At 31.5% G+C, this 26,362-nt stretch overlaps 1 protein-coding gene across 3 annotated transcripts in view; it reads left to right on the forward strand.

The window, feature by feature from the left end:
- Positions 1-26,362, forward strand: part of LOC143045061 (nuclear factor NF-kappa-B p105 subunit-like) — a 64,851-nt gene that overhangs the window by 12,830 nt on the left and 25,659 nt on the right. For all 3 annotated transcript variants that reach the window (XM_076217353.1, XM_076217354.1, XM_076217352.1), the window contains exons 2-10: positions 6,438-6,596; positions 7,198-7,337; positions 8,483-8,631; positions 11,143-11,276; positions 12,290-12,448; positions 13,467-13,571; positions 17,835-17,929; positions 20,100-20,238; positions 22,588-22,713. In XM_076217353.1, coding sequence (XP_076073468.1) covers positions 6,455-6,596; positions 7,198-7,337; positions 8,483-8,631; positions 11,143-11,276; positions 12,290-12,448; positions 13,467-13,571; positions 17,835-17,929; positions 20,100-20,238; positions 22,588-22,713 — 1,189 coding nt within the window. In that variant the 5' untranslated portion in view covers positions 6,438-6,454. The remainder of the gene's footprint in view (positions 1-6,437; positions 6,597-7,197; positions 7,338-8,482; positions 8,632-11,142; positions 11,277-12,289; positions 12,449-13,466; positions 13,572-17,834; positions 17,930-20,099; positions 20,239-22,587; positions 22,714-26,362) is intronic.

Raw genomic sequence — 26,362 nt, forward strand, 5'->3', positions numbered from 1 at the left:
GAATGTCCTTTACATGTATATTAGGCTTTTCTGTATAGTATATGTATATATATATATATATATATATATATACAACTCGTCTAAACATCAACCCAACAATGTTAGATCTGTAAATTTGCTTTCGCAAATTTTTGGTTCTTCCCTCGCCGGGATTCGAACCCATGCTACTGTGATATCGTGACACCAAATCGCCTGCACTGCAGCCGTCCCGCTAGACCACACGACCACCTGGGCTCTATATATATATATATATACAAAAAAGGTTTCTTTTCAAGCAGTGTACAGAATGATATATTAAAAATTAAATACACAAAAAGTGTTTTAAAAGCAGCATTGTCTAGCGCTTTCATCAATCTTGGGACTTTTCAAGACTATGAACACCGTTATGGGGAACACATTAGTATTATGATGTAACGTCATTGTTCATAACATATAAAATAGTATGACACGATGTTATTGTTCATGTAACTACTAAGCATTAAGCTTGTGTTCCCCACAGCAACATTCATAATCTTGAAAAGTCCCAAGATTGATGAAAGCGCTAGACAATGCTGCTTTTAAAACTCTTTTCGTGTATTTAATTTTTAATGTATATATATTTATATGGAAGTTTCTTTGATATTCCATTGTATAAAATGTGATGAGATATTGATAACAGAAAGACATGGTCCTTAAATGTTACTTTTGTTGAATCAAAATTTTTAACTTCCTCTTTATCTGAAATATCGTAGGCGTGATTATTAAAGAAGTACGTAGCCCAACATAGGTTAGTGGAATGTATCTTTTAAGTATTTAGGAACAGGAAATAAAAAAAGATATCCTCAATAAATGTATGAGATGTAAACTGAACTAAAAGCTATACATTGAATTATCTTTGAGATTTATATTGTACAAATACGGTTGCCGTTTATTTTTTCCTTTTGACTGCTGTTTCTGAATAAATAGCAAATAAAAGAATAAAATGTTTATGGCCAGCAACTGTGTCAGAAACTTTAAAGGTAAATAGATTTATACCAGCAATCTCATGTTAGACATCTTGACATTATTTACTCCTGTTTATTTTTGTCTGTAGAAAGTAAATGAAGGAAATTAATTTTCAACATTGCTGCAGGCATAAAAACAGATACAAATGTATTTAGAGTGAACATGGTGAATTTTATTGTGTTTACATGTTTATTTGTATAATTTTTGTGTAAAAAGTAAGAAAAATTGTTCGTCTTACTCAGTTTTTAAACAGGTAAATTCTTTAAAAATTATTAATCTGTTAAATTATTTTACTTGTTAAAATTATTTAATATATGTTGAACATCATTTTTTTTTAACATCCTGAAGATTTTTTTTGGTTATTAATCATTACACATGTAAATTTAAATCCATAACTTATTGTTTTATATCATCAAATATCCTGTTTTTGTTTTCTCCTTTTTTGGCAATAAATATTTTTATTTTATCACCATAGATTTACCATTGTTTATTTTGAAATGGAATGCAAGCTATATGTGATCTCTTTATGTGACAGTGAGTGGTATAATATATAGAGTTTTGGTTTAAGGGGACTGGAATCTGATTTATTTTATCACGATTCAAAATAAATTATACCGTGTAGAAAGATTTCTGTACAAGAAATGGCCTTGGTCTGTGTCAGTCTTATAAGATTTATTTCATTTGATGATGCGTGACTTATTGCTCCATCTTTTAAACCTAATTGCTACTTTCAAATGAAGAACAGCAATAAATTGGCTGTTCCTGTGCATTAAGTTTTGTCAAAGGTGAGTAGGGAATTTTAAACATACAATACCATATAGTTTCCCAAGAGTCCATTACTTGCTGGTCAAACTTAGACAATACCTATTCTTTTCCATCAATATGATTATACACACAGAATAGAAATAGATTAAATGAACCTGAAACATTTTTATACGACCGCAAAAATTGAAAATTTTTTGGTCGTATATTGGTATCATGTGGTCATCGTCAGCGTTGTCCGAAGACAGATGGTTTCCGGATAATAACTTTAGTTTAAGTCAATTGAAATCAATAAAATTTTAACACATAAAGTTTACAACCATTAAAAGAAGGTAGGGACTGATTTTGAGAGTTATAGAACTTTCTAACAGTTTAGGAATTATGGGCCAAAAAGGCATATTTCTAGTTTTCAGACAATAACATGTGTGTATGGATCTCTCTGAAAATATACCATAAGTTTCCATACCAAAAAGGGATGGTTAGGAATGGCTTTTGGGGGTTATGGCTCAAACCTTTTAGGAATTAGGGGCAAAAAAAGAGGGAAAACAAGGTTTTCTTGGTTAACGGACAATTGTGACAATCTTAAAGCAGTGTAAAGGAGGTAATCCAAAAGTAATCCAAGCATAATATGTTGGAATACCTCCCTTACACTGCTTTAAAATTATGTATAAATAAATATTGTATTTACTTGAGGTGGTAAGCTGTCAATTTACTTTTAAGAAGGTTACTATTAAAGTTATGCTGATGTATTAATTTTCTATCATAAGTCTTTTAAGTTAAAAGATGTCTTTAAATGGGTAAATATGGTTGCATCTCCTATGGAAATTTGAATTGAAATTATGACCATGACTTGAAGGAAAGAAAATTGTTTTTTGAAAAAGGGTGGGGGAGGTGAAAACAAAATTTGGAGGGGGTTTAAAAAAGAAAATTGGGGAGGGGGGATACAATTTTCATTTTTTTTTCGGGTTGGGGTAAAGATGCATATTACCAATTCTAAGCTCTTTGACTAAAGTTGTTCTGTGTCCGAAACCTATTATGTGTCAAATATTTATTGGGCCCTGTTATCAAATTGGTCCACATTAAGGTCAAAAGGGTCCAAAATTAAAGAAAATTGAATTCTTGGGATTCTTTGATATGTTGAATCAATCCATGGCCATGTATTTAAATTTTGGATATTGGACTATAATAGGTAACTTAATTTTTTTAAGTTCATTAGACCACATTCATTCTGTGTCAGAAACCTATGCTGTGTCAACAATTTAATCACAATCCAAATTCAAAGCTGTAACAAGCTTGAATGTTGTGTCCATACTTGCCCCAACTGTTCAGGGTTTGACGTCTGCGGTCGTATAAAGATGCGCCCTGCGGAGCATCTGGTTTTACATGGCTCTGAGGAACCTGATTAGGGTACTATTATCCACTGAATAGAAATTGCCATATATATATAACTAATATTCCCTGAGGCCCTCATTGAAAAAGCAAAAAAAACATAAATTTTTGGTAATAACTCCTTTCTAGGAAAATATAGAAAATTGAAATTTATTGCTGTAATTTCTGAAGGGAAAATTTGGTTTAGAATTTAAACATGTATGCTTAATTAAGGTGTGTGCATTTAGGAAATATTTCATAGAAGTTTTTTTATAAACTACCGTATCAAAGTTTAAATCCATTCAAGTATGCAATAAATTTCTTAGTTTAGACAGTATTATCAAGTTTGAACTGAGTTTTAAATTTTTGTTGTTGTTGCAAACTCGATATGAAGGAGGAAATGTGGGTTTATTTGTCAACATTTGTACACATGACATAGATTCAATATATATACTTAAAAATGTGCTTTGGGCCAGTTTTTATGTTATCAAAAAAAGAAAGGTAATACACTATACATTATGATTTTTGGCAAAAAGTTCTCTGTGAATTTGAGGATACTAATGTTGTATCTTTCTTAGTTAATGATGCTAAAAATTCTAGCTAAAAGTAATAGCATTGGGATCATGTTGAACATAACATTTCCAAGAAAAAACATAGAAAACTAACCACAAAATTAACTTTACCTTCAGTTTACATTTTACAAATATTACATAAAATGTCTTTTTTTTTATAAGACCGCAAATTTATTTTTGCATCATATATTGGTATGACATTGTCATTGTTGTCTTCGTCAGAGTCGTCCTAAGACAATTTGATTTCCGGACAATAACTTTAGTTAAAGTAAATAGATCTCTATGAAATTATACCAAAATCAATACCACAAAGAGAAGGTTGGCATTGATTTTGGGGGTTATGGTACCAACCATTATTTAGAAATAAGGGGCCCCAAAAAGGGTAAAAAACAAGCAATTTTAACTTGTGTGTAAGTATGTGAATCTCTCTGAAATTGTACAGCAAGGTTCCATATCACATAGGGAAGACTGGGTATGAGTTTGGGGATAATTGGCCCTAATGTTCAGGAATAAGGGGCAAAAAACGGGGCAAAAACAAGCATGCTAAAAATGCAATCAAATTCCTATTTTACTGACTTGATATATATAAATCTTCCGAGACTTAATCATCACAAACTTTTTGTTACACAAAATAAAGTGCATTGATCATAACATTCTATACATCCTATCCATGCAATTTATCAATGTAATACATGCTCAGATATTCAAGTCACAATATTATGTTACAACTGACCTGTCAGAAAAGAAACATAACTTTTGCAAGGTGCAGGAATCTAATATCTGTTTTAAAAATATAAATGATGTCATTGTTCAAGTTATCTTTAAAAATTGGAGTTATCTTCCATTGTCCAGACTTGTAGTTGAAAAAAAAACTACCACCAATGCTTTATTGACAAAGAAATATTTAATTTTACATTGTATTTCCCACTGATAAATTAACACAATCTTTACCTTTCAGTGCTTACAAGCACTTTGATTAACGACCTTGACTACCCACAAGGGTCTTGCACAGTTGGAATTAATAAAGTCAGTGGAAAAAGTTATTTTCGTTATATATGTAGGACTCAAATCTATGACGGTTTCCAAATCTATGGCAGATTCCTAATCTATGGCAAATGTGACGTTACAAACGTCAAACAAGTCAAATCTATGGCAGATTTTTGTTTTCTCCAAATCTATGGCAGATCTGACATATAACGTCACAATTAAGCAACGCCATATCACATCTTCCCCACCGCAAACAATGGCAGAACCCATAGATTTGAATACCTTTCCAGATGAAGGAATTTCCCTCGACAACAATTTGCGGATGGTTTACAACAACATGTGACCTATTATCCAGAAGAGGGACATATTAAATGTGTGTTCGATTTTTTCAGTACCGGATATTTTAGGAGCTATTTAGTATTATAGTAATTTTTTTACTGTCTACGGCTGACAACGTTTATAAAGTGAAAGATAAAATTACCAGATTCCAATTTGATATAAATCGTCATCAAATAAAAACAATGTATTAGCTTTGAAATAAATATTATTTGAAAATTTAAACCTTTATTTTTATTTATCATTTTTATTTCATAAAAAAAACTACCTTCTTACTAGTTAGTTTAATTAATTGGTTAAACAGGTACCATGCACAGATTAGAAAACGTTTGTTTTTACGGGGCACATACTTATAATCTTGAAGTCTGTATCAAGGTATATGAATTCATCATTTATGGTTTTTTGTTGCCATCACGATTTTGTTGACCATTGTTGAATGTTTATTTCACAAATGTGTATAAACATGCTCCTGACAAGTCATTGGTCGTATATATGTACTGCATTGTTTTCCATTTGACTGTCGTAAAAGTGAGTGGGTTAGCGCTATAAAATCAGGTTCAATCCACCATTTTCTACACTTGAAAATGCCTGTACCAAGTCAGGAATATGGCATTTGTTGTCTATTCGTTTGATGTGTTTTGTCATTTAATTTTGCCATGTGATTAGGGACTTTCCGATTGAATTTTCCTGTGAGTTCAGTATTTTGGTGATTTTACTTTTTTTTTGTGCACAACATTTGCCATAGATTTGGAAACAACAAAAATCCGCCATAGATTAGGAAATTACAAAACTTGCCATAGATTAGGATTGTAAAAAAATCTGCCATAGATTTGGAATGGCATGACGTCACATTTGCCATAGATTAGGATTCTGCCATAGATTTGAAACCCACCATAGATTTGAGTCCTACATATATGTTTTTGGTATTTATACAACATTTTCTGATAAAATGATTGGACTTTAGAACATGCAGTTTGATGAATTCAAGTAATTTACTTAAGGTGGTACCTAACACTACAGGGAGATAACTCGGTAAAATCAACTTAACATTTTAATAACGTTGTGTTGTTAATTAAGGGAATATTATTAAGCTTCCAAAAAAAAGATCAAAATTATTGTTTGCCAATCTACTATATGAGCAGTGTGATTTTTCTGATGAAATGGTTGGTTTAAATTTTTTAAAATTTTTATATTTTTGTCAAAAGGTCAAAGTAAATACTTTGTCAAAATTTTATGAAAATTAAACGAGCCAAATTAATTTTAGTGTAGGTGTTAGGTACCACCTTAATGATGATATCTTAAACAGGATATTTTACAGCTAGCTATTGTGAAGAGTGCCTATTTTTTCTTGTTATATCCGTTCAAGTGATTGCTGATTCTTAAATTACTATACACATTTCATATTTGTAAGAATTTTATCTATTTCAGATGAAAATTGGTACAAGATGAGTGATGCTGATACAGGCTCAGATGACAGCAAGGACAGTAATACTGTTGGTGTCCCACAATTCCTTGTTGTAAACAATGTACACATGTTAAATGGAGATCACCACCATGTTAATATGTATGAGGAGACCGTGGATGATGGTGAACATATTATATTTTGTATTTGCTTGACTTTTGTATTGAAAATTATGTTAATTTGATTAAGAATTCTTCAAAGCAATATTTTATAGATAGTTTCGAAATTCATTAATAAACTTTTTACTTCGAAGTTTTGATCTGCTAAAGTTTACATAATAGAGTTCATTTTCAAGAAATTCATCGCCATCTGTTGGCTAATCTCAATCGTCTTTTTACCAAAGTGTACAAACACAGTTAATTTTATTTTTTTACGAATTTAATGGTTTGCACTCTGAAAACTTTTAAAGAAAGCTCTCATATTTCTATGAATTAATTGTTTGTCTTCATGTCATACGTAGAAAATTATACTACTATCATTTTTGATGTTTTACATTTAAAATAAAGAGGAATGATTTGTTGATCCTTTTATTTACTCTGGTTTTTCAATCTCGTACATTTCATAATTCAAAATAAAGAGCACTTTAATTGCTTCTAAAATTACTACTGTTGACCAGTATCATATCTTTTATTTAGGAAATAGAACTTCAGGTTTTTCTGTTTAATAGGTCCTCATAATTTGGATCTCGGAAAGTTGTACTGATTGCCCCTTATTTATTTTTTGCAGAGGCCAAACCCTACATAGAGATTGTAGAACAACCACAGTCTAGAGGATTCCGCTTCAGATATGAGTGTGAAGGGCCGTCACATGGTGGACTTCAGGGAGAGAAGAGTGAAAAGTATCGTAAAACATTCCCAGCAATCAAAGTGAGTGTTTGGTATTTTTATACTGCAAATTAAGAAATGTCTGTGTATAAAACAAAAAAAAAGAAGATGCATTATGAATGCCAATGACACAACTCTTCACAAAAGACTTATTGACACAGAAATTAACAACTGATGGTCACCATATGGCTTTCAACAACAGGCAAAGCCCATGTATGCATTTATTGCTGAACATTGTAAATGTGCAAAGATGTAAGATTAATTTTGAAGATTAAAGGAAATATGCATACAAATAGTCCCTGAAGGCTGAAGGTGTAACTCTGCAATATTTCCCCAGCTGTGGTGTAAACAGCATTTAATACCAAACAATCCATCAATAATTTTCTACATATTCCTCCTTAATCCCCATTTCTGAGCAACACAGAAAAAACACTTTGATGATGCATGTGACCTTGCATGATATGAATTACATGCAGGTACTTGTATGTTATGTAGGAATACAAGGGGGAAACACCTTATTAGACCTTTTTATAATTTGTACGTTCCCTGTTATGTAAAAATAAGAGTTATCTAACTTCTCAATGAGATCAGTTGTCATTAACAAATCTGGGTCAAATTCTATTGTTAATTTAAATACACTTAATCTTTTTTGGTACATATACGAGTACATTATTTATCAAAGGGATTATCATTTAAAAATAGTGTTAAGATTAAAGATCAATTTTGGGATAATATGCTTCACTTTAAACATTTTAAATGTTAAAAGTCTAAGTCAATAAGTTGTTAATGATAGAGTGATGACTATGTCTATATATATATATATGTCTCTGGGGATTTTTTTTATATCTAAAGAACAGCAGCATAAAGTTAAAAACTGTTGACATTATTTTATAGAAAATCTTGGTTGTGGTTAATTATAGTATTACAATTCTATTAATAAAGACTTAAATAAAAAGATGGGGTATGATTGCTAAGGAGACAACTCTCCACCAGAAACAAAATAACATAGAAGTTAACCATAGGTCACAATATAGCCTTCAACAATGAGCAAAACCGATACCAAATAGTAAGCTATAAAAAGCACAAATGTAAAGCAATTCAAATGAGAAAACTATTAAAGTACTGAATAATAAATAAAAACTCAGAATGATATAATAGCATTCAATTTTGTTGAATAATCTTTATAGATTAGAAACTACAATGGACCAAGTCGTGTGGTGGTTAACTTGGTAACAGATGAACCAGTTCCTAGACCACATGCTCATAAGTTGGTCGGAAAGAACTGTAATGATGGTGTATGTACCGTAGATGTCAAAACAGGACAAAATACTGTCACGTAAGATTTTTACTCAAAAGTCAAAACAGGACAAAATACTGTCACGTAAGATTTTTAAGTCAAAAGTCATAACAGGGGAGGACACTCACAATAGTCAAACAAAAAAAAACATTGTATGAATTCTCTTGTTAAAAAGACATAGACAAAAGGTGTTGAAAAAAAAGAAAAATTATTCATAAGACAAACCATGATAATAAGTTCTTCTGGGATCAAAATTCAGCTCTAAAACTAAACGTCTTGATCAATTTTATAACCTTAGTTCTGAAATTTGAAGAAAAAGAATTCGTTTTAGTGTGTTTTAAAAAGTTCAGAAACTGTTAACTGCACTGATATTATATAATATTTGAAAAAAACTGGCCAAATAGTAAAAGTTGTCTGTTCTCCCCAGGATTTTTTTAAGGTGCAAAATTCAAGGGCACGTAACTCCTTTTTTATAGTGATCTTTTGTGATCTGAATCAATCAGTCATAAATCATAACATGCAATATTGCTTTGTGTTGTGTGTTTAATAATGCAGAGTATTAATGAATTTATACAAGAATATACTATATATGAAATAAATTGATTTTAAACACAAAAGTTATTTATATTCAGTCAATTAAAGAAGTCAAAATATAAATATTCATCTCTGTAGTCTCAGCTACTTCTAGGGATATTGTTTCAAGATAGTGTTATTTTGTTGGACAGTCTGTTCCTAAACGTTGTCTTAATCCTCTTCAGGGTTGAAAACCCCCTCTCATAATAACTTTTTTCTTATACCCCCCTTAACATTTCTAAGCCATGAAAACTCAGTCAGCCACTTGTCACCGAAACCAGAAACATGGTGCTTGCTGTTATCACTTGCTAAAACTTTAGCTCAGTTGGGATTATGAAAAGCAATTATAACATCTGCTTTATACTGACAGCTGAGTGTAGAGGGAGGTGTCTTCTCCTTTTCATTAGAAGTCATTGATCTGAAAAAAACCTTCTACTTCCATCATGTCTTTTGCTTAGAATTCACCCTTTGTTATTTGCAGAGAACATGTTCATTCAGAATTAATAAAATCGAATATGGTTAAGATAGTTGGTATACAACTTTTTAAAACAAAATTATTTTAATGAACAGCTGACAACACAGGCACTTGTTTCTGTCAATGTGAGGTTTACTATCCATACCAGTACAAAAAAAACACAAGGTAGCTAACGGAAATTTTCAATGTGTTCGCTTCAACCAATATTTTTTGTACTGGTATGGATAGTAAACCCCACATTGACAGAAACAAGTGCCTGTGTCTGACAAGTTTCCGTAGTTTGACATTTATTTACACTTCCGTGTGCATTATTTTTAAAACGTATCTTTGGCAGGTAAATATAAACCAAACTTTGTTAAAGTTAAGACCATTGAAATTATTTACTAGTCACTAATACAGAAGCCGCGGCGGTTCCGTACCCGTGTTGATTGTCACATAAAATGTTCCCGACACACGGACTCACGATCGATGTTCAATGATCATTTTATTTCTAAAAATATGACAGTTTGAAACGAATTTACCTTGCAAGCAACATTTTTCACTTTCAATTAAAATAAATCACTTCTCGTTATCTTTAATCAAAGTTTATTTTAATTTTTTCAACTACAAATACTCTCATTCATAATTTTCATCGTAAATATCTTTTTTAGCAATGTGTATTCAAATCTATCACATGTATTGAACACGTTCATTGGTCGTGTTTAAATACTAAGATTCTTCTTCTCGACCAATGAAAAAAATTCGTTATTTAAATGGTCAAGTAATCACACACACGATGCTTAAATACAATGTATTTGCGATCTATTTCTTCAATTTCTGCTCTGAAGTTTTTATTTTTTTTAATTTTCTTCTGAAAATATCTATCTTCTTGATGATCATTTAACGCTATTACATGATAACATAGTCCGATAAGGCTGAGATAAGCGTGGCTCAGGTAAAACTATATTATCAGATATTGCGTAACACTGACCGACCTCTCAGCAGTGCTCAGCGGTGATCAGCAACTTGACAATTTTAACCAACATTTATAATGAAAATGTGAAAATTAACACGCTGCGGAATCAAGTAGTAAGGGACAGCGGCCATTTAAGACGCTGCGGGATTAACGAAAATATTATGAAGGTGCTGCGGCACCGCAGCCTCATATCGTCCTGGGGAGAACACTGGTTGTTTAAATTCTGTATTACTAGCCAGTCAACACGGACATTGTGAGTTGAACTCCATGCATGACAAGTGCATTCTACTCTAATCTAAATTGACTAGTTGGCCAGTATTTCTGCTGACTGAAAGGGAGATGGTTTCTCCCTCCACTATGGCTTCCTTCACCAATAAAAACTGGATGCCATATAATAAAGCCAATAATGCTGACAATAGTGTTAAATACCCAATTATCAATCAAATATCTGAACTTTAATACTGCATTCCTAAATTTAAAATTATAATGCCTTTGACTGTTTACTTACAAATACGAAATAAATAACTAGAAAATTATTTCTTTCCAGTTTTGCCAATCTCTGTGTACAACATGTGACGAGGAAGAAATCAGCTGAAGTTATAGAACAAAGAATTATAGAATCGATGAAAATGGATAAAATGGTCAAATTAGGAAACCTCAATGAACAAGCATATTTATCAGGTATAATTGATCTATGCATAATCAAGTATTAATATTTCTATAAGTTACACCCTGGTTTACATTTATCGTGTTTATAGACTCATGAGTGCACACAAAATTCATTTTCTCTTTTCCTTGCATAAGTTATATATAGTTTGATTTGAGCAAAATTATTCTTTTAAACCATATGGAAAATTTTATTCAGGTATTCTCAGTGAACTAGCTCTGAAGCTTCATTATGGGATGCATTTCTAGTTTCTTAAAGGTGGTACCTAACACCTGAACTAAAATTAATTTGGCTCGTTTAATTTTCTTAAAATCTTTACAAAGTATTTACTTTGACCCTTTGACAAAAATATAAAATAATCAAAAAAATTGAACCAACCTTTTAATCAGAAAAATTACACTGGTTATATAGCAGTTTGAAAAACACTCATTTTGATCATTGAGAAGCTTATTATTCCCTTAAGAACACAACGTCATTAAAACGTTCTGCTGATTTTACAGAGTTATCTCCCTGTAGTGTTAGGTACCACCTTAAACTGCCAAAGTGGTCTCATTGTAGTGTATTTGACTTGAGTGCTGAAAGACTTAGGTTCTGTCTGAAAATAAAAAAAAGCCTCCAAATTTGATATTTACTACTTTCTTGCTAAGCACACATCATTTAGTAGTAACAGTAAAAAACCTGTCCTCTTTGAATCAGAATAAAATGTCAATGTAGTCAAGGTAGGGATGTACGTCTTGCTTTATTTTCTAGAACTTTGAAATCAACAACAGAACGGAGTAGATTTCATATTCATATCGCATTAAGACATCCTGGTCTTGATATACAACTAATATTTGCCACTGGACATTAAACACCACCGGTATCTCAGATATTTCACACTATTGAATATTAGCTAAAGATCATGTTTCCATGCTTTATGGCATATAATTCATAATTTAAACTAATGGGCACCCATAAAAGAAAATCTACTTGTACTCTGTTGTGTTTGTCCAAGTTATTAAAAACAAAATTTATATATTATTTGTAGAAGACGAATTGGCACAAGCAAAACAGCAAGCAGAGAAGCAAGCCAAAGATATGCAGTTAAACGTTGTGAAGCTTTGTTTCCAGGCTTACCTTAAAGATGGCAGTAATCTAATTAGTAAAGTCTTACCCTCAGTCTTATCATCACCAATCTATGATAGCAGTAAGTTTCATTTTGACATTTGATAAAATACTATCTGTTTTGAATTTTTCCTTGAAGTTTGGTTTACCTATAACATGGCAGTAATTTAATTAGTAAAGTCTTATCATCAGTCCTATCATCACCAATCTATGATAGCAGTAAGTTTGATATTGCCATTAAATAAGGACTTACCATTTTGAATTTGTCTTGGAGTTTCATATTGTTACTGTAAACCAACTTATTTTCGCGTTTTACCCTTCCTAGACCACTTTTCGGCTATTTAATTTCACGATTTTCTGAAGTTCAATAAGGAATGATCCAAGTATTACATATTGGCGACGATTAATATTTGCGTTATTTTACTAGTCGCGAAAATAAATCGCTCGCGAAAATAAGTTGGTTTACAGTATTTTACTTTTTCTGTACTGTAAAATTAGTATACAATATAGTATTCCTCAATTCAATAACTTTTGATTAAAAAATGAAGGATGCTATATAAATGAAATTATATGGGGTTCTTAATTTTAAAACATGGATGTAAGGATATGTATATTTTTAATTATCTCCCCCTTGAACTAATTACTTTTTGCTTCAAAATCGTCCATACCAAAATTACACATTCTTTAATTTTGAATAAGTCTATAGTTTTAACTTGATTATCGAGCAGTGTTTTCCCAAGAGCATTTATGAATGGTTAATGCATTGATTATGACCGCCATTCTTTAAATTAAGAATTCCCAATTTCTCGGTACAAACCCTAATCCTTCATTTAATTTCTGGGAAAACACTGTTTAGTATTTGAAAACAACAAACTGACAGATAAACAACCCAAGATATTTAAAATGAATGCACAAATATCTGCTCGGTTTTAAATTATCCCTCTACTTCATATATGTGCCAACAGAGATCCCTATGTAAACCCATTTTAATTTCTATTTCAGACAATATATATAAGTTTATGTATGTGTCAGGTGGGTTTATACCTTTTAATTTGGTCAATTTCATATTATTAATCAATTTATTGTTTAAATCATTTCAGAGGCACCAGGGGCAAATGTTCTGAAGATCTGTAGAATGGATAAATATGGCGGATCTTGTAGAGGAGATGAAGAAGTTTTTCTTCTGTGTGAAAAAGTACAGAAAGGTGAGAGAAATAAAAAAAGTTTTTTTAGCAGCCAGATCCATAACATAATTTAAATTTGATTTAGGAGATACTCTATAATATGAAATTTGTTTTATAATAGATTGATTGATTCTTGGTTGACTATCTTCTAGTGGCAAATTTCCTAAATCGAAAGTGAAGGATTAAAATTTAGCCAGTATTGTTAAGGGACTTGACTTATCTTAAAGGGAAACTTCGCAAAAAAATCAAAAATTGATATTATGTTCATTCTGTATAAAAATGCTCAAATTCATAGATATTAAAGTTTTATTCCGCTAGATAAGGGATCACCATCGATTTTAAATTTAGAGTATCAATTCTCTGCGATCCGCCATTTTGTCTTCTTTCCCGATTAATAAAACCGATATGTCTATAAACCACAAAGAAACAAAACTACAGTAACCGATGTAGTCGTAATTGCGTGTCGATATCTTGTCAATCGTACGGTTGTTTTATCCGACTAACTAACTTGATACGAAAAATATTCTTACTTTTTTTAAATTACCATGGTCTGTTGTTTTTAAACTGTTGATATTGGAATTAGGTGAAAAGTCAAAGTTGAAATCATAAATAAGTGTTCCGTGAAAATTGTTTTCGAAAATCTAATTTGTTCATAATTCTTTAAAGTAATACACAAATATATTTTGATCTTCCCTCATCTGATCACCAGCATGGCTAAAGGTATTACTTCCAAAGGTATTGTGAGGGGTGTGAGGTGACACGTCCAGGTATTCAAGCGATTTCCTGTCGGGCTTGCAAGTTCATGCATCGTTTCACTTCTGCAGGTATTGATCAGTGTACACGGCTGATAACTTATAACTTATAACTTTCCATTTTGAACTATCAGATGAATAATATACAACTCTGTCTTACTTGTCATTACTAAACTCATACGCTTGTTTATAAATAACATTTCTGGTGTAAAGAATATAATTTATAAACATATAAATAATACCCAAAAAATAAGATTTGATGAAATTAAAATCTATTTAAATATTTTTTCCAAGGGTGAATTTGGGAAAATGTAATATATAGTCATTGTCAATATTGGAACAGACCAGAAATATTGATTTAAAAAAATGTACGCACTTGCCGACGATTCGTTTATACGACTGGATAGAAAGTTACGGAACTATAGCGCAATTTAAAATATATACATGTATACATTGAACATAAGAAAGAAACATATATTTTGAATAAATAGGGGTAAAAGTGTTGTAAATAGACTAGTCCACGTATGCCAACAGTATGTAATCATCGAATGTCGATAGACTTTTGTATACCAGAAGAAGAAGAGAACCAATTTGATTTAAATACAGGTCGATGTATAACTTTTGCTTTGGTTCATTGAAGCTGTGGACCTAGTAAAATCACAGATTTATATTTCAATAAGATTGTTCTCGAACAAAGGAAGTAATTCGTCATCACAATTGTTATATATGCCACTGGACGAACACTAATTATCCCCAGGGAATGTGAATATTTTGCTGGGAAACTTTTGAGTATCAAAGTTTCAAATTAATTTCGGGATTTATTTTCTTTTTTGGTATTCAATAACAGAAAAAAGAATAAATTACTTGTTCGCTAAATAGTGGTATTCTTGTCAGATAAAAGACTTTTAGTTATATTTAAAAAATAGGGAAATATGACATTAAATTGGTTCTGTCTTTTTTTTAAACATCGTTAAAAAGATGTGTGTCTAAGGTGAACGCCACAAGAACCCTGTAATACTAGTACGAGAGTATAGCCTGTAAACATTCCTTCTCAATAATATGGTTGTATTGGAAATCTTTTCATACAGATTGACAACTCATTGTCCGATATGCATGTAATATTTGCCACATGACGCCCATAGTTCTTTCTACCATCATCATCTTATTCTGTGATATTGCTGTAAACATCGATGGTTCACACCCAAACAAAATGGGAGTAATGGACCTTCAGAGCTTCTCCGTGTTATACACTTGTGAAATATATAGACGAAATTTCTGTATTGAAATGAATCTACATCTCACAAACAGGATTTTCAAATAACGATTGTGAGTAATCACCTTACAAACCAATATAAACGTATGGCAAGATATAACCATGAAGGAATTTAGTTTTTGTCAGACGCAAGAACTCATCACTATATATATCATAAACGTATACGTATATATATGCATACAGTTTCAAATATTAAGAACAAGCGGTCGATGTCGATAGTCTGTTTTCTAACTGTTCAGAGTTAGACATAACACTTGTTCATTCTTGGAAGCCTTCATATTCCCCGTCTAACGATGGGAACTCTTTCTGATTGTGTTGATTATAAATGCTTGTATGGTAATTCTGTCGTTTATCTGTACAAGCGGTTGCATTTCCTCTCCTTTCCCGACAAACAAACGAACGAAACGCCACTAGTCTGATTTCTCTGGAGCTCATCCTCAATGGCTCTTATACGTCAGGAAACTTACATGTATACTAATAATGATTGTTTCAAGAACAACAATGTATGGACGAACTATTATAAATTCGTCAATATCAGTTATGCATGACTAAAATATAACTTTTATTACAACTACTGTATTACTTATTTGGATTAATGACGGCTATCATGTTCAACATTGCACAAATATTATCATAGAATTTTAAAAAAAATCCTCAAAAATCCTCAAAAGAAATAATGCCTTAGCTTAGATAATTGATATTCTTTTCACAAAAAGTTCGTGTAAATGATTGTCAAATGAATTTAATTATGTAAGAATAAAATGTTAAAAAGAAACTAAAAAAAAATCATGCATGTTGTATGTTGATTTTTTTTGTCAATTAAAAACTTTAAAATTGCAATAGTTTTATTAGCATTTAAACACAGCCAGATTTGAATACAAGTTAAGAAATTCCGGTAAAGTCAATGATATCAAACAGATGTACAATGGTATATCAAATTGGGTAATATTGCATTTAGTTTTTATAAAAGATTAAAACTACTATTTTTTGCTTCATATTTGAATCTTTACGCCAATTGCCGCTAAGAAAGTAATCAAAAATTGTTTCCTTTTATTTTTATACACTTTTGGAATTACGAATCTGAATTTTTATTTTCAATTAATTTACACAATTTAATTATTGTATCTTTATTCTCATCGTGTATTAAATCTTAGTGTATTAACATCGTGACAGCATACTCTTTCTAATCTTTTCTGTTTATCCTTTCCAAATAACAACATTTATACCTGTGTACGCTTGAACTAACACCTGCGGCTAAATAGCTACAAGGTAAACGAATTGACCTCAAGCCGAGAAATATACAGTGATCTTTACAAAATAATATACACACTCTGCTCACACATTAGTTGCATTGAAATGATTATCAAAACAATAACGGTAAATAGAACTGAAATATTTTCAGTTCAATATCAGTAAAAATGTTCAATAAATATTTTATGAAAAAAATCTCAACAATAATTAATTAAATTTATTCAAAAACATTTACTAGAGATAATTTTATAGGAGTTTAATTCAATCAATACAAAACGGTATATGCATATTCATTTTCGTTCATTCTTATATTGTGGTTCATAACTTCGACCATTCGTCAGCTGTGCGCTTTTAATTACGTATATTGTCGATAAGCTTTAAGAGTTAAACAGATTTTATTTTTCCCCAGAATTCAATAAATCGGGCTAATACGTCACGACCCACTCGAGAATTCAACCAAAAAAGTTACAAATACTTGATTTTCTCCGTTATTAGAAGGAATATAAATTTAAAACTTTGCAAATGTGTTTTTTATGTTAAGATGAACATAATTAGATGATAAGTAAAAAATCGCGGAATTTCCCTTTAATACCTTGTTGATTATATCATTGAATGTCTTCTCCTTGATGTTTATCCCATAACTCCTTTTATTCCTAAAAACACTCTAAAAAATGTGAAAATTTATGTCAAGGTTGTCTCCCCTTTTTGGCTATTTTAGCATTTAAACAAGTAATTTTAGTTTAATGATTTTCAAAAGATATTTACATGAGAATTAAAATGTTTTGAATTTAGATTCATTTCAAAGGTGTTATATCAATAATTACAACTTTTGTGCAAAGTAAAATTTGCAGAATATTTATACCAAGTTGATCACCTAAATTCTAGTTCACTTTTACCTTTGAATTCCACAAAAAAAAAGTAATCCAGAAATAAAAAGGAATTCAGAAACAAAAATTTAGAAAAAAACCCCAGTGAATACATATATTTAATATTTTGTTAAAATTTCAGATGACATAAGTGTAAGATTTGTGGAACAAGATGAAGATGGAAATGTTGTATGGGAGGCGTTTGGTAATTTTGGTCCATTTGATGTCCATAGACAGGTAGGTGATGGCTAAACCATAAAATGATTTATTTGTGTTTGAAAAAAAAGGTTTCAGGAATGTAGAAGAAACACATTTATTTTGGAGTTAAAAGTCATGGTCACTGCTTCTAAAATTTATAAAAATAAATTTTCGAAAATTGTTTCTGGATGTTATTTTGTGTTTTGCTTGCTTAATTGATATAAAACTGATACAAATGGAAGATAAAGGTAAGAGAGAGAAACTTAATAATTTTGGGGTCAATCGGTCAATGGTCACTGTTAAAAAGAATAGAACAGTTTTGTAAAAATAGTACTGGACATACTATAGTCTACAAAAAACAGCTGAAGAAAGTAAAGATAGAGCAATACCAACCCATCAAAAACAAAGAGTAAACATTTGGTGATCATATGCTTTTCAAATCTGGTGGAAGATGAACAACATTTTATAACTAGTTGTCCAGCATACAAAAATGATAGGGAGATATTTTTCAAGGAGATAAACTGTATTTGTCCTAATTTTATACATCTTTCAAATGAGGCAAAATTTGTTTGGTTATTTACTAATGAAAATTTGTCTGTACTTAAATACAGTGAAACCTGGGTAAACCGAACCCTGATAAAACCGAATTTCAGTTTAAACCGAACAATTTTCAAAGTCCCACAAAATTTCCCTATCAATTAACGTTAATCTAACCTGAAAAAACCGAACCCTGTCAACACCGAATTCCGAACGCTTTTTGAAGGCTCGTTAGTAAATTTGTATCTAAAAATTACCTGTCAAAATCGATCAATACCAATCAAAACAATAGAATATTATTAATTATTTGCATGATTTAATTAAACGAACACAGGATGGCAGAGTATCCCCGAAGGTATTTGAGGTTTAATGAACTTGTGAGTTCAGCTACCCCCATCGCCGATAATGACAAGAAAGTAACTTTCCCTCAGATCAATTAAAAACACCTTACTCAAATAATTACGGCCACAAAATCGAAACTGCCATTCTGTAGCTAAACTGTTTAATTAAATAATAGTTTTAAAGCCTTTCTCCGGATTAAGAAGTCGTGCAACACAACAAGGTCAATGGATTTCGATTGCTGGATTCCCTTTAGAGGCCCTATATATTTGATTCGAATGCTCCCGAAGACTTCCGTTAGCTATTTAGCAACGATAAAGTCCGAGAATAAACTGGACCCCTGCTGTTGTTTCACTGTTATCATGTGCCGAAGTATCAATCAGCGGGTGACCAGTTTAGTCCGAGAACTCGTGTGTACAATGACGTTCCTGATTCAACTACGGAATCGTCATTTGACAGTGACTGTGAATCTGAATTGGTCAGTGAATTAACGGATGAGAAAATAATTATAAAAAGCAAAATCGCTCCACGTCGGACATCTCCCAACGACGAGCGTGATTGACGGAGTGGCGTTTGATTTATAAACAAAAATGTAGCAAAACGTCTATCTTCATCTTCTTTTATTTTTACATTTACATTTAAATCAACACAAAAATAAACTGTCGTCTGTTGTGTCACCTATTATCCCTCGTCAGTAAATGCCAAAATTATTTTGGTGTCGACTTCCGTTTACCTCTACAATCCGAACACCTGTGAAAACCGAACAAAACGCAAAGTCCCGTGGGTGTTCGGTTTGGACAGGTTTCACTGTATTTAGTGAGCTATATTATTACATGTCTAGATGTTAGACGAAATGTTAATTAATGTATGTAATAACAATGATAATTGTAATGATTTTATGGTTCTGATCCTGCCTGGAACTAAATGTATTTGATTTTTATAGAATGAAGATAATAACACCTGTCTGAACTTTTTTTTTTTTTAATGTTTCATTTTATTATATAAAAATGTTTTTCTGTTACAAATCATGATGTATTGCTCTATGTGTACATGTTATGCTGCCCATCAAGGGCCCTTGATTGGAATAATAAAATATTCTTATATTCTATGCTTTTAGTGATGTCTCAGTTGGTAAGAAGAGACCAGGAATATGGTCATATAAAGTGGAACATAGTACATAATGGTTACCCATTTCATGATGGCATTCATAAAAATTTTCAAAGAATAATGTCAAAGAAATTGTAAGGAACCATTAGCAGTAAAATACTATTGAAAATATATAATAGGCAAATTTTTTATCAACTCTTAAAATCATTTCTATCGTTTCTTCCAGTATGCCATAGTGTTTAAGACTCCTGCTTATAAAGATCCTACAATTGATCGGACAGTGAATGTGTTTATTATGTTACAAAGAAAGTCTGATGGAGAGACAAGTGATCCCAAGTCATTTACATACTATCCACAGAAAGATGGTAAGTTTAAAGTACAAGTGATGGAGAGACAAGTGATCCCAAGTCATTTACATACTATCCACAGAAAGATGGTAAGTTTAAAGTACAAGTGATGGAGAGACAAGTGATCCAAGTCATTTACATACTATCCACAGAAAGATGGTAAGTTTAAAGTACAAATGATGGAGAGACAAGTGATCCCAAGTCATTTACATACTATCCACAGAAAGATGGTAAGTTTAAAGTACAAATGATGGAGAGACAAGTGATCCCAAGTCATTTACATACTATCCACAGAAAGATGGTAAGTTTAAAGTACAAATGATGGAGTGACAAGTGATCCCAAGTCATTTACATACTATCCACAGAAAGATGGTAAGTTTAAAGTACAAGTGATGGAGAGACAAGTGATCCCAAGTCATTTACATACTATCCACAGAAAGATGGTAAGTTTAAAGTACAAGTGATGGAGAGACAAGTGATCCCAAGTCATATACATACTATCCACAGAAAGATGGTAAGTTTAAAGTACAAGTGATGGAGAGACAAGTGATCCCAAGTCATTTACATACTATCCACAGAAAGATGGTAAGGTTAAAGTACAAGAATTTTTGTCAGTATATTAATTTAAGGTGGTACCCAACACTTTCATAAAAATTAATTTGGATCGTTCAATTTTCATAAAAATTTGACGAAGTATTTACTTTGACCCTTTAACAAAAAATTTTAAATTTTAAAAATTTTGAAGCAATCGGTTTGTCAGAAAAATTACACTGGTTAAATAGCAGTTTAACAAACACCAATTTTGATCATTGAGAAGCTTAATATTCCTTTTACATCACAACGTAATTAAAACTTTTAGCTGACTTTACAGAGTTATCTCCCTGTAGTGTTAGATACCACCTTAATTTAAAGGAAAAGGAATACTACTGTAAACTTTGAAATTTCATGTGATGGTTATTTCATGTGATGGTTATTTACACCAAGTCTTCCCATCCAAATTGGTAGTTAGAATTTGTTTTATGTCCCAATTGATATGTCAGTAGTTTAGGGGCATCATCCATCAGTAAGTCTGTCTTTCAGTCCCTGTTAAGGCTAAAATTAAAGTTTGAAAGTAGGGTTAAGTTTTGTATCCAGGTAGTTTAGGGGCATTTCAACTTGAATCTGTACAAATGTTCATTATGGAGGGAACTTTGATATTTTTCCAAATTAGGGTTTTGACAGAGATTTTATAATTCACTGAACATGTAAATGTGAAATCAAAGGAGAATGGTGTCCTAGTCACATGTATTCTTGTTTCATTGGTGATTATGAAAAAAAAGTTCTTTAACCAATTGATGCCTTAGTGGGGGTTAAAGTCCTAATAAATTGTAGCTTTTAATTTCTATAAGATATTATGGCCTTTACAATAGATTTAGTTCTACCATACACAGACTCACAAAAGTTCCATGAATCATAAGTGATACTTGGCAAGAGTGTCTTTAGTTGTCTTTTTAAACTACAAAAGTACACAAAAATTAAAAAACAAATAAGCTTGACATTAAATATTAGGAAGGAACACACTATTGACTGTACATTTGTAACATTTATTAAACAAGTTGATTTTATACTTCCCACAAATATGTAAAACAAGACATGACTTGAATCTTCATGTTCTATTGATAAGGTTGTGGTCGATTCTATGTCCTCCCACACAAACAAATTCATTCATTGTTATAATATGTTTATGTAATATTGATCAGTCCTTTGATTTTTCATTTGAATTGTTTCTAGGATAGTCATCATGGAGCCTCTTATAGATTACGATATGGTATGGCTTTTGATCATTGTTGGATGCAATACAGTGACCTTTGACTGTTCATATCCTTGTCATTTGGTCATTATTGGACATTGTTTCCATTGGCAATCACACCACATATCCTTATTTTATACCACACACAACAAAGTTATAATGTTTGATCCATGTTTTTCCTGCAGTCCTGTTATTGAGATTGCAACTTCTCTGAAGCCACACAATAGACCTTCATGATAATTTGTAGATAAATGGGACATACTATATATGTAGATGTGCATTTTAACAGGAAATTATGTTATATTATTTTTCTAGGAGTTATGCCCCTTTGTGTAGAATTTTGAATATAGTACTGCAACAGTTTGTAATTGCAACTCTGCTGAACCCACACAACAGAATTTCATGAATCTTTTTAGATAGTAAGGAAATACTATCTAGGAGTTATGCCCCTTTGGATGTAGAGTTTTAAATATAGTACTGCAACTCCTGTGAAACCACACAACAGAATTTAGAAATACCTACCATCATCATTTATCAGTACATGTATTTCAAAAATTCTTGTTTTTGTTTCATTGTAGAAATAGACGAGTTACTCAAACATAAAAGAAGTAAGAAGATGCCAAGTTATCCTGGACCAGGGAACTTTGGTGGACCAGGAGGAAACAACTCTAGTAGAAATAACATCAATATTACTGGAATACAAAGTAAGCAGATTACCTTTTCATTTGTTAAAGCTGTATATGTACACATCACTACATCTTCACTAGCCAAGGGTTTTGGTTCAGGAGTCTGTTTCACAAAAATACTTAAGACTAAGATTGATCTTAAGTCATGAACAATTCAGTATACTTACAATCAATCTTTGTTGTAAGTTTTTTCATGTCATTCCAGTCCTTTCTCCCTGTCCTTTGCGGATAAAGATAGAATTTTGGATCTACATGGTAATGATCGCCATTGGTCTCAGTTGTAACTGGCTGCACTCAATCAAAAATCTCCTTTAAATGTAAAGATGCATAACTAGGGAGGGACATAGTGAAATACTTAAGATCAATAGATAAATGATTGTTCAATGGTCTGTCTTTCTGTTTTGTCTGTGACCATATGTGAAGACTTCTCATACATTACTGCTTGTCTAATAAACTTTCATCATGTGTAGGTGACTATACTTTACTCCCATTGTGATTTCTAAATATGTATACTGTGGATTCATTTATTTCGTGGGTATCAATTTTCGTGGATTGAGGAAAACTAATATTTTCATGGATATTTGAATTCGTGATCTGCTGATTTCTCTATACAAAGCGTATAGAAAGTTTGTAATTCGTTGAACATATGAATTCGTGGTTCAACTGAACCCACGAAATCCAGGAAAATTGGTATCCAATAATAATCATGAATCCACAGTATACCTGTACAATATTTTTACAGTATAGGAAAATATAAAATTTATTTGTACTCACTACGAAACAGGAGAAAAGGAGTTGAGCTTTTGTTCTATTTCTTGCAAGTACAATAAAATTTATATTTTCCTACACTACAAGTATTTATCCTGCAATTAAACATTGAAAATGTGTTGTTGAAATTTACATGATAAGGACGCCAAGCTGAACTCTTTTGTTAACAGTAATTTGACCATAATGGTTTCCAATAGAAGCAAGATACCAAGAGACTAAATACAAATACACTATACATTTATCCCTTATGTTATACATGTGAATTTTAATGGTTTCCATCCAAATAGTTATCAAAAGTATCAGGATTATAATTAAGTATGCCAGACGCGCGTTTCGTCTACATAAGACTCATCAGTGATGCTCATATCAAAATATTTATAAAGCCAAACAAGTACAAAGTTGAAGAGCATTGAGGACCAAAAATTCCAAAAAGTGGTGCCAAATAAGAAAATTCTTAGTTTTTCGAAAAATTCAAAGTTTTGTTAACAGGAAATTTATTAAAATGACCACGTTATTGATATTCATGTCAACAGCGGAGTGTTGACTACTGGGCTGGTTATACCCTCGGGGAAGAACGTCCACCAGCAGTGGCATCGACCCAGTGGTGTAAATAGTTATTAAAAGTACCAAAAATATCAATTATTTTGACATACAGCTTTCAGTCATATTCTCTTGACATTGCTGCAGCATCATTTTATTTTGACAAGTTTATAGAAGATCTGAGACTTTGACCATTGTTCTTAGGTATTGTGACAATAGGATCTTGTGAATTCAACTATTCTGTTTTACAACAAGCTCTTATATTTCTTAGGATTGTTTGCCATCATGTGTTGGTGACCATATTGCACAGCAAATAGATTTGGCTGTGTTTAAAGGGAGTTGTTGAACTATGAATAATTTTTGGAGCACCTGTACCATGACAATTATATCTTGTGAATGATACTCCTCTAACACTTTTTAACCAAAAACTCTCATACTTTGTACTATTGTTTGCAATCATGTCTAGTTGGCAATATATAATACAGTCATTTTGATCTGATTATTTCGGGGAGTGTTGTAAAAGTGTCACCTTTTGAATGCAATTATTCTGAAACCATTCAACAAAAAGCTCTAATACTTGTTAGAATTGGTCGCCGTCATGTGTAGTTGGCTACATAGTATTGTCCATTTGATATGACCACTTTTATGGGAGTTATGGTTCTTTTATCATATTTTTGACTATGGCACATTTAATTTCTAATGTATGCATCTAATATATATGGGACTTTTCGCTTAAAATTTTGTGTAGCAATCTTGTATAAAAAAGACATTCATTTTGTTGATATTAATGCTTCAATACTTCATAATGAATGTTGGAAAAGAATACTACACAATAAGTGTTACTTCAATAGGAAGTTTGAAATAATACTGTATTACAAATGTTTTCAGAATTTTTCCTTTCAGAACAGATTAGTTTCAATTCAAAACATAAAATGCAGATTTTCCATTGTAATACTAAACATGCTGAATGTACATGTAGAATGTTTTTTTTAAAAAGAATGGTTTCAAAATAATTTAACCTCTAATTATTTTTAACCATTAAAAAAAAGGTAAATCAATATTGGGAAGAAAAATTGACTTTATATATTTTTATACGACAGCAAAAATTTTAATTTTTTGGTCGTATATTGCTATCACGTTGGCGTCGTCATCGTCGTCGTCTGAATACTTTTAGTTTTCACACTCTAACTTTAGTAAAAGTGAATAGAAATCAATGAAATTTTAACACAAGGTTTATGACCACAAAAGGAAGGTTGGGATTGATTTTGGGAGTTTTTGTCCCAATATTTTAGGAATTAGGGGCCAAAAAGGGCCCAAATAAGCATTTTCTTGGTTTTCGCACTATAACTTTAGTATAAGTGAATAGAAATCTATAAAATTTTGACACAAGGTTTATGACCACAAAAGGACGGTTGGGATTGATTTTGGGAGTTTTGGTTCCAACAGTTTAGGAAGTAAGGGCCAAAAAAGGGCCCAAATAAGCATTATTCTTGGTTTTTCGCACAATAACTTTAGTATAAGTAAATAGAAATTAATGAAATTTAAACACAAGGTTTATGACCACAAAAGGAAGGTTGGGATTGATTTTTGGAGTTGAGGTCACAACAGTTTATGAATTAGGGGCCAAAAGGGGGCCCAAATAAGCATTATTTTTGGTTTTTGCACCATAACTTTAGTATAAGTAAATAGAAATCTATGAAATTTAAACACAAGGTTTATGACCATAAAAGGAAGGTTGGGTTTGATTTTGGGATTTCTGGTCCCAACAGTTTAGGAATAAGGGGCCCAAAGGGTCCAAAATTGAACTTTGTGTGATTTCATCAAAAATTGAATAATTGGGGTTCTTTGATATGCCGAATCTAACTATGTATGTATATTCTTAATTTTTGGTCCCGTTTTCAAATTGGTCTACATTAAGGTCCAAAGGGTCCAAAATTAAACTTAGTTTGATTTTAACAAAAATTGAATCTTTGGGGTTCTTTGATATGCTGAATTTAAAAATGTACTTAGATTTTTAATTATTGGCCTAGTTTTCAAGTTGGTCCAAATGGGGGTCCAAAATTAAACTTTGTTTGATTTCATCAAAAATTGAATAAATGGGTTCTTTGATATGCCAAATCTAACTGTGTATGAAGATTCTTAATTTTTGGTCCAGTTTTCAAATTGGTCTACATTAAGGTCCAAAGGGTCCAAAATTAAACTAAGTTTGATTTTAACAAAAATTAAATTCTTGGGCTTATTTGATATGCTTTATCTAAACATGTACAAAATGTACTTTGATTTTTGATTATGGGCCCAGTTTTCAAGTTAGTCCAAATCAAGATTCCATATCAAGTATTGTGCAATAGCAAGAAATTTT

The sequence above is a fragment of the Mytilus galloprovincialis genome, chromosome 9, assembly GCF_965363235.1.
Source record: "Mytilus galloprovincialis chromosome 9, xbMytGall1.hap1.1, whole genome shotgun sequence".
Taxonomy (NCBI): domain Eukaryota; kingdom Metazoa; phylum Mollusca; class Bivalvia; order Mytilida; family Mytilidae; genus Mytilus; species Mytilus galloprovincialis.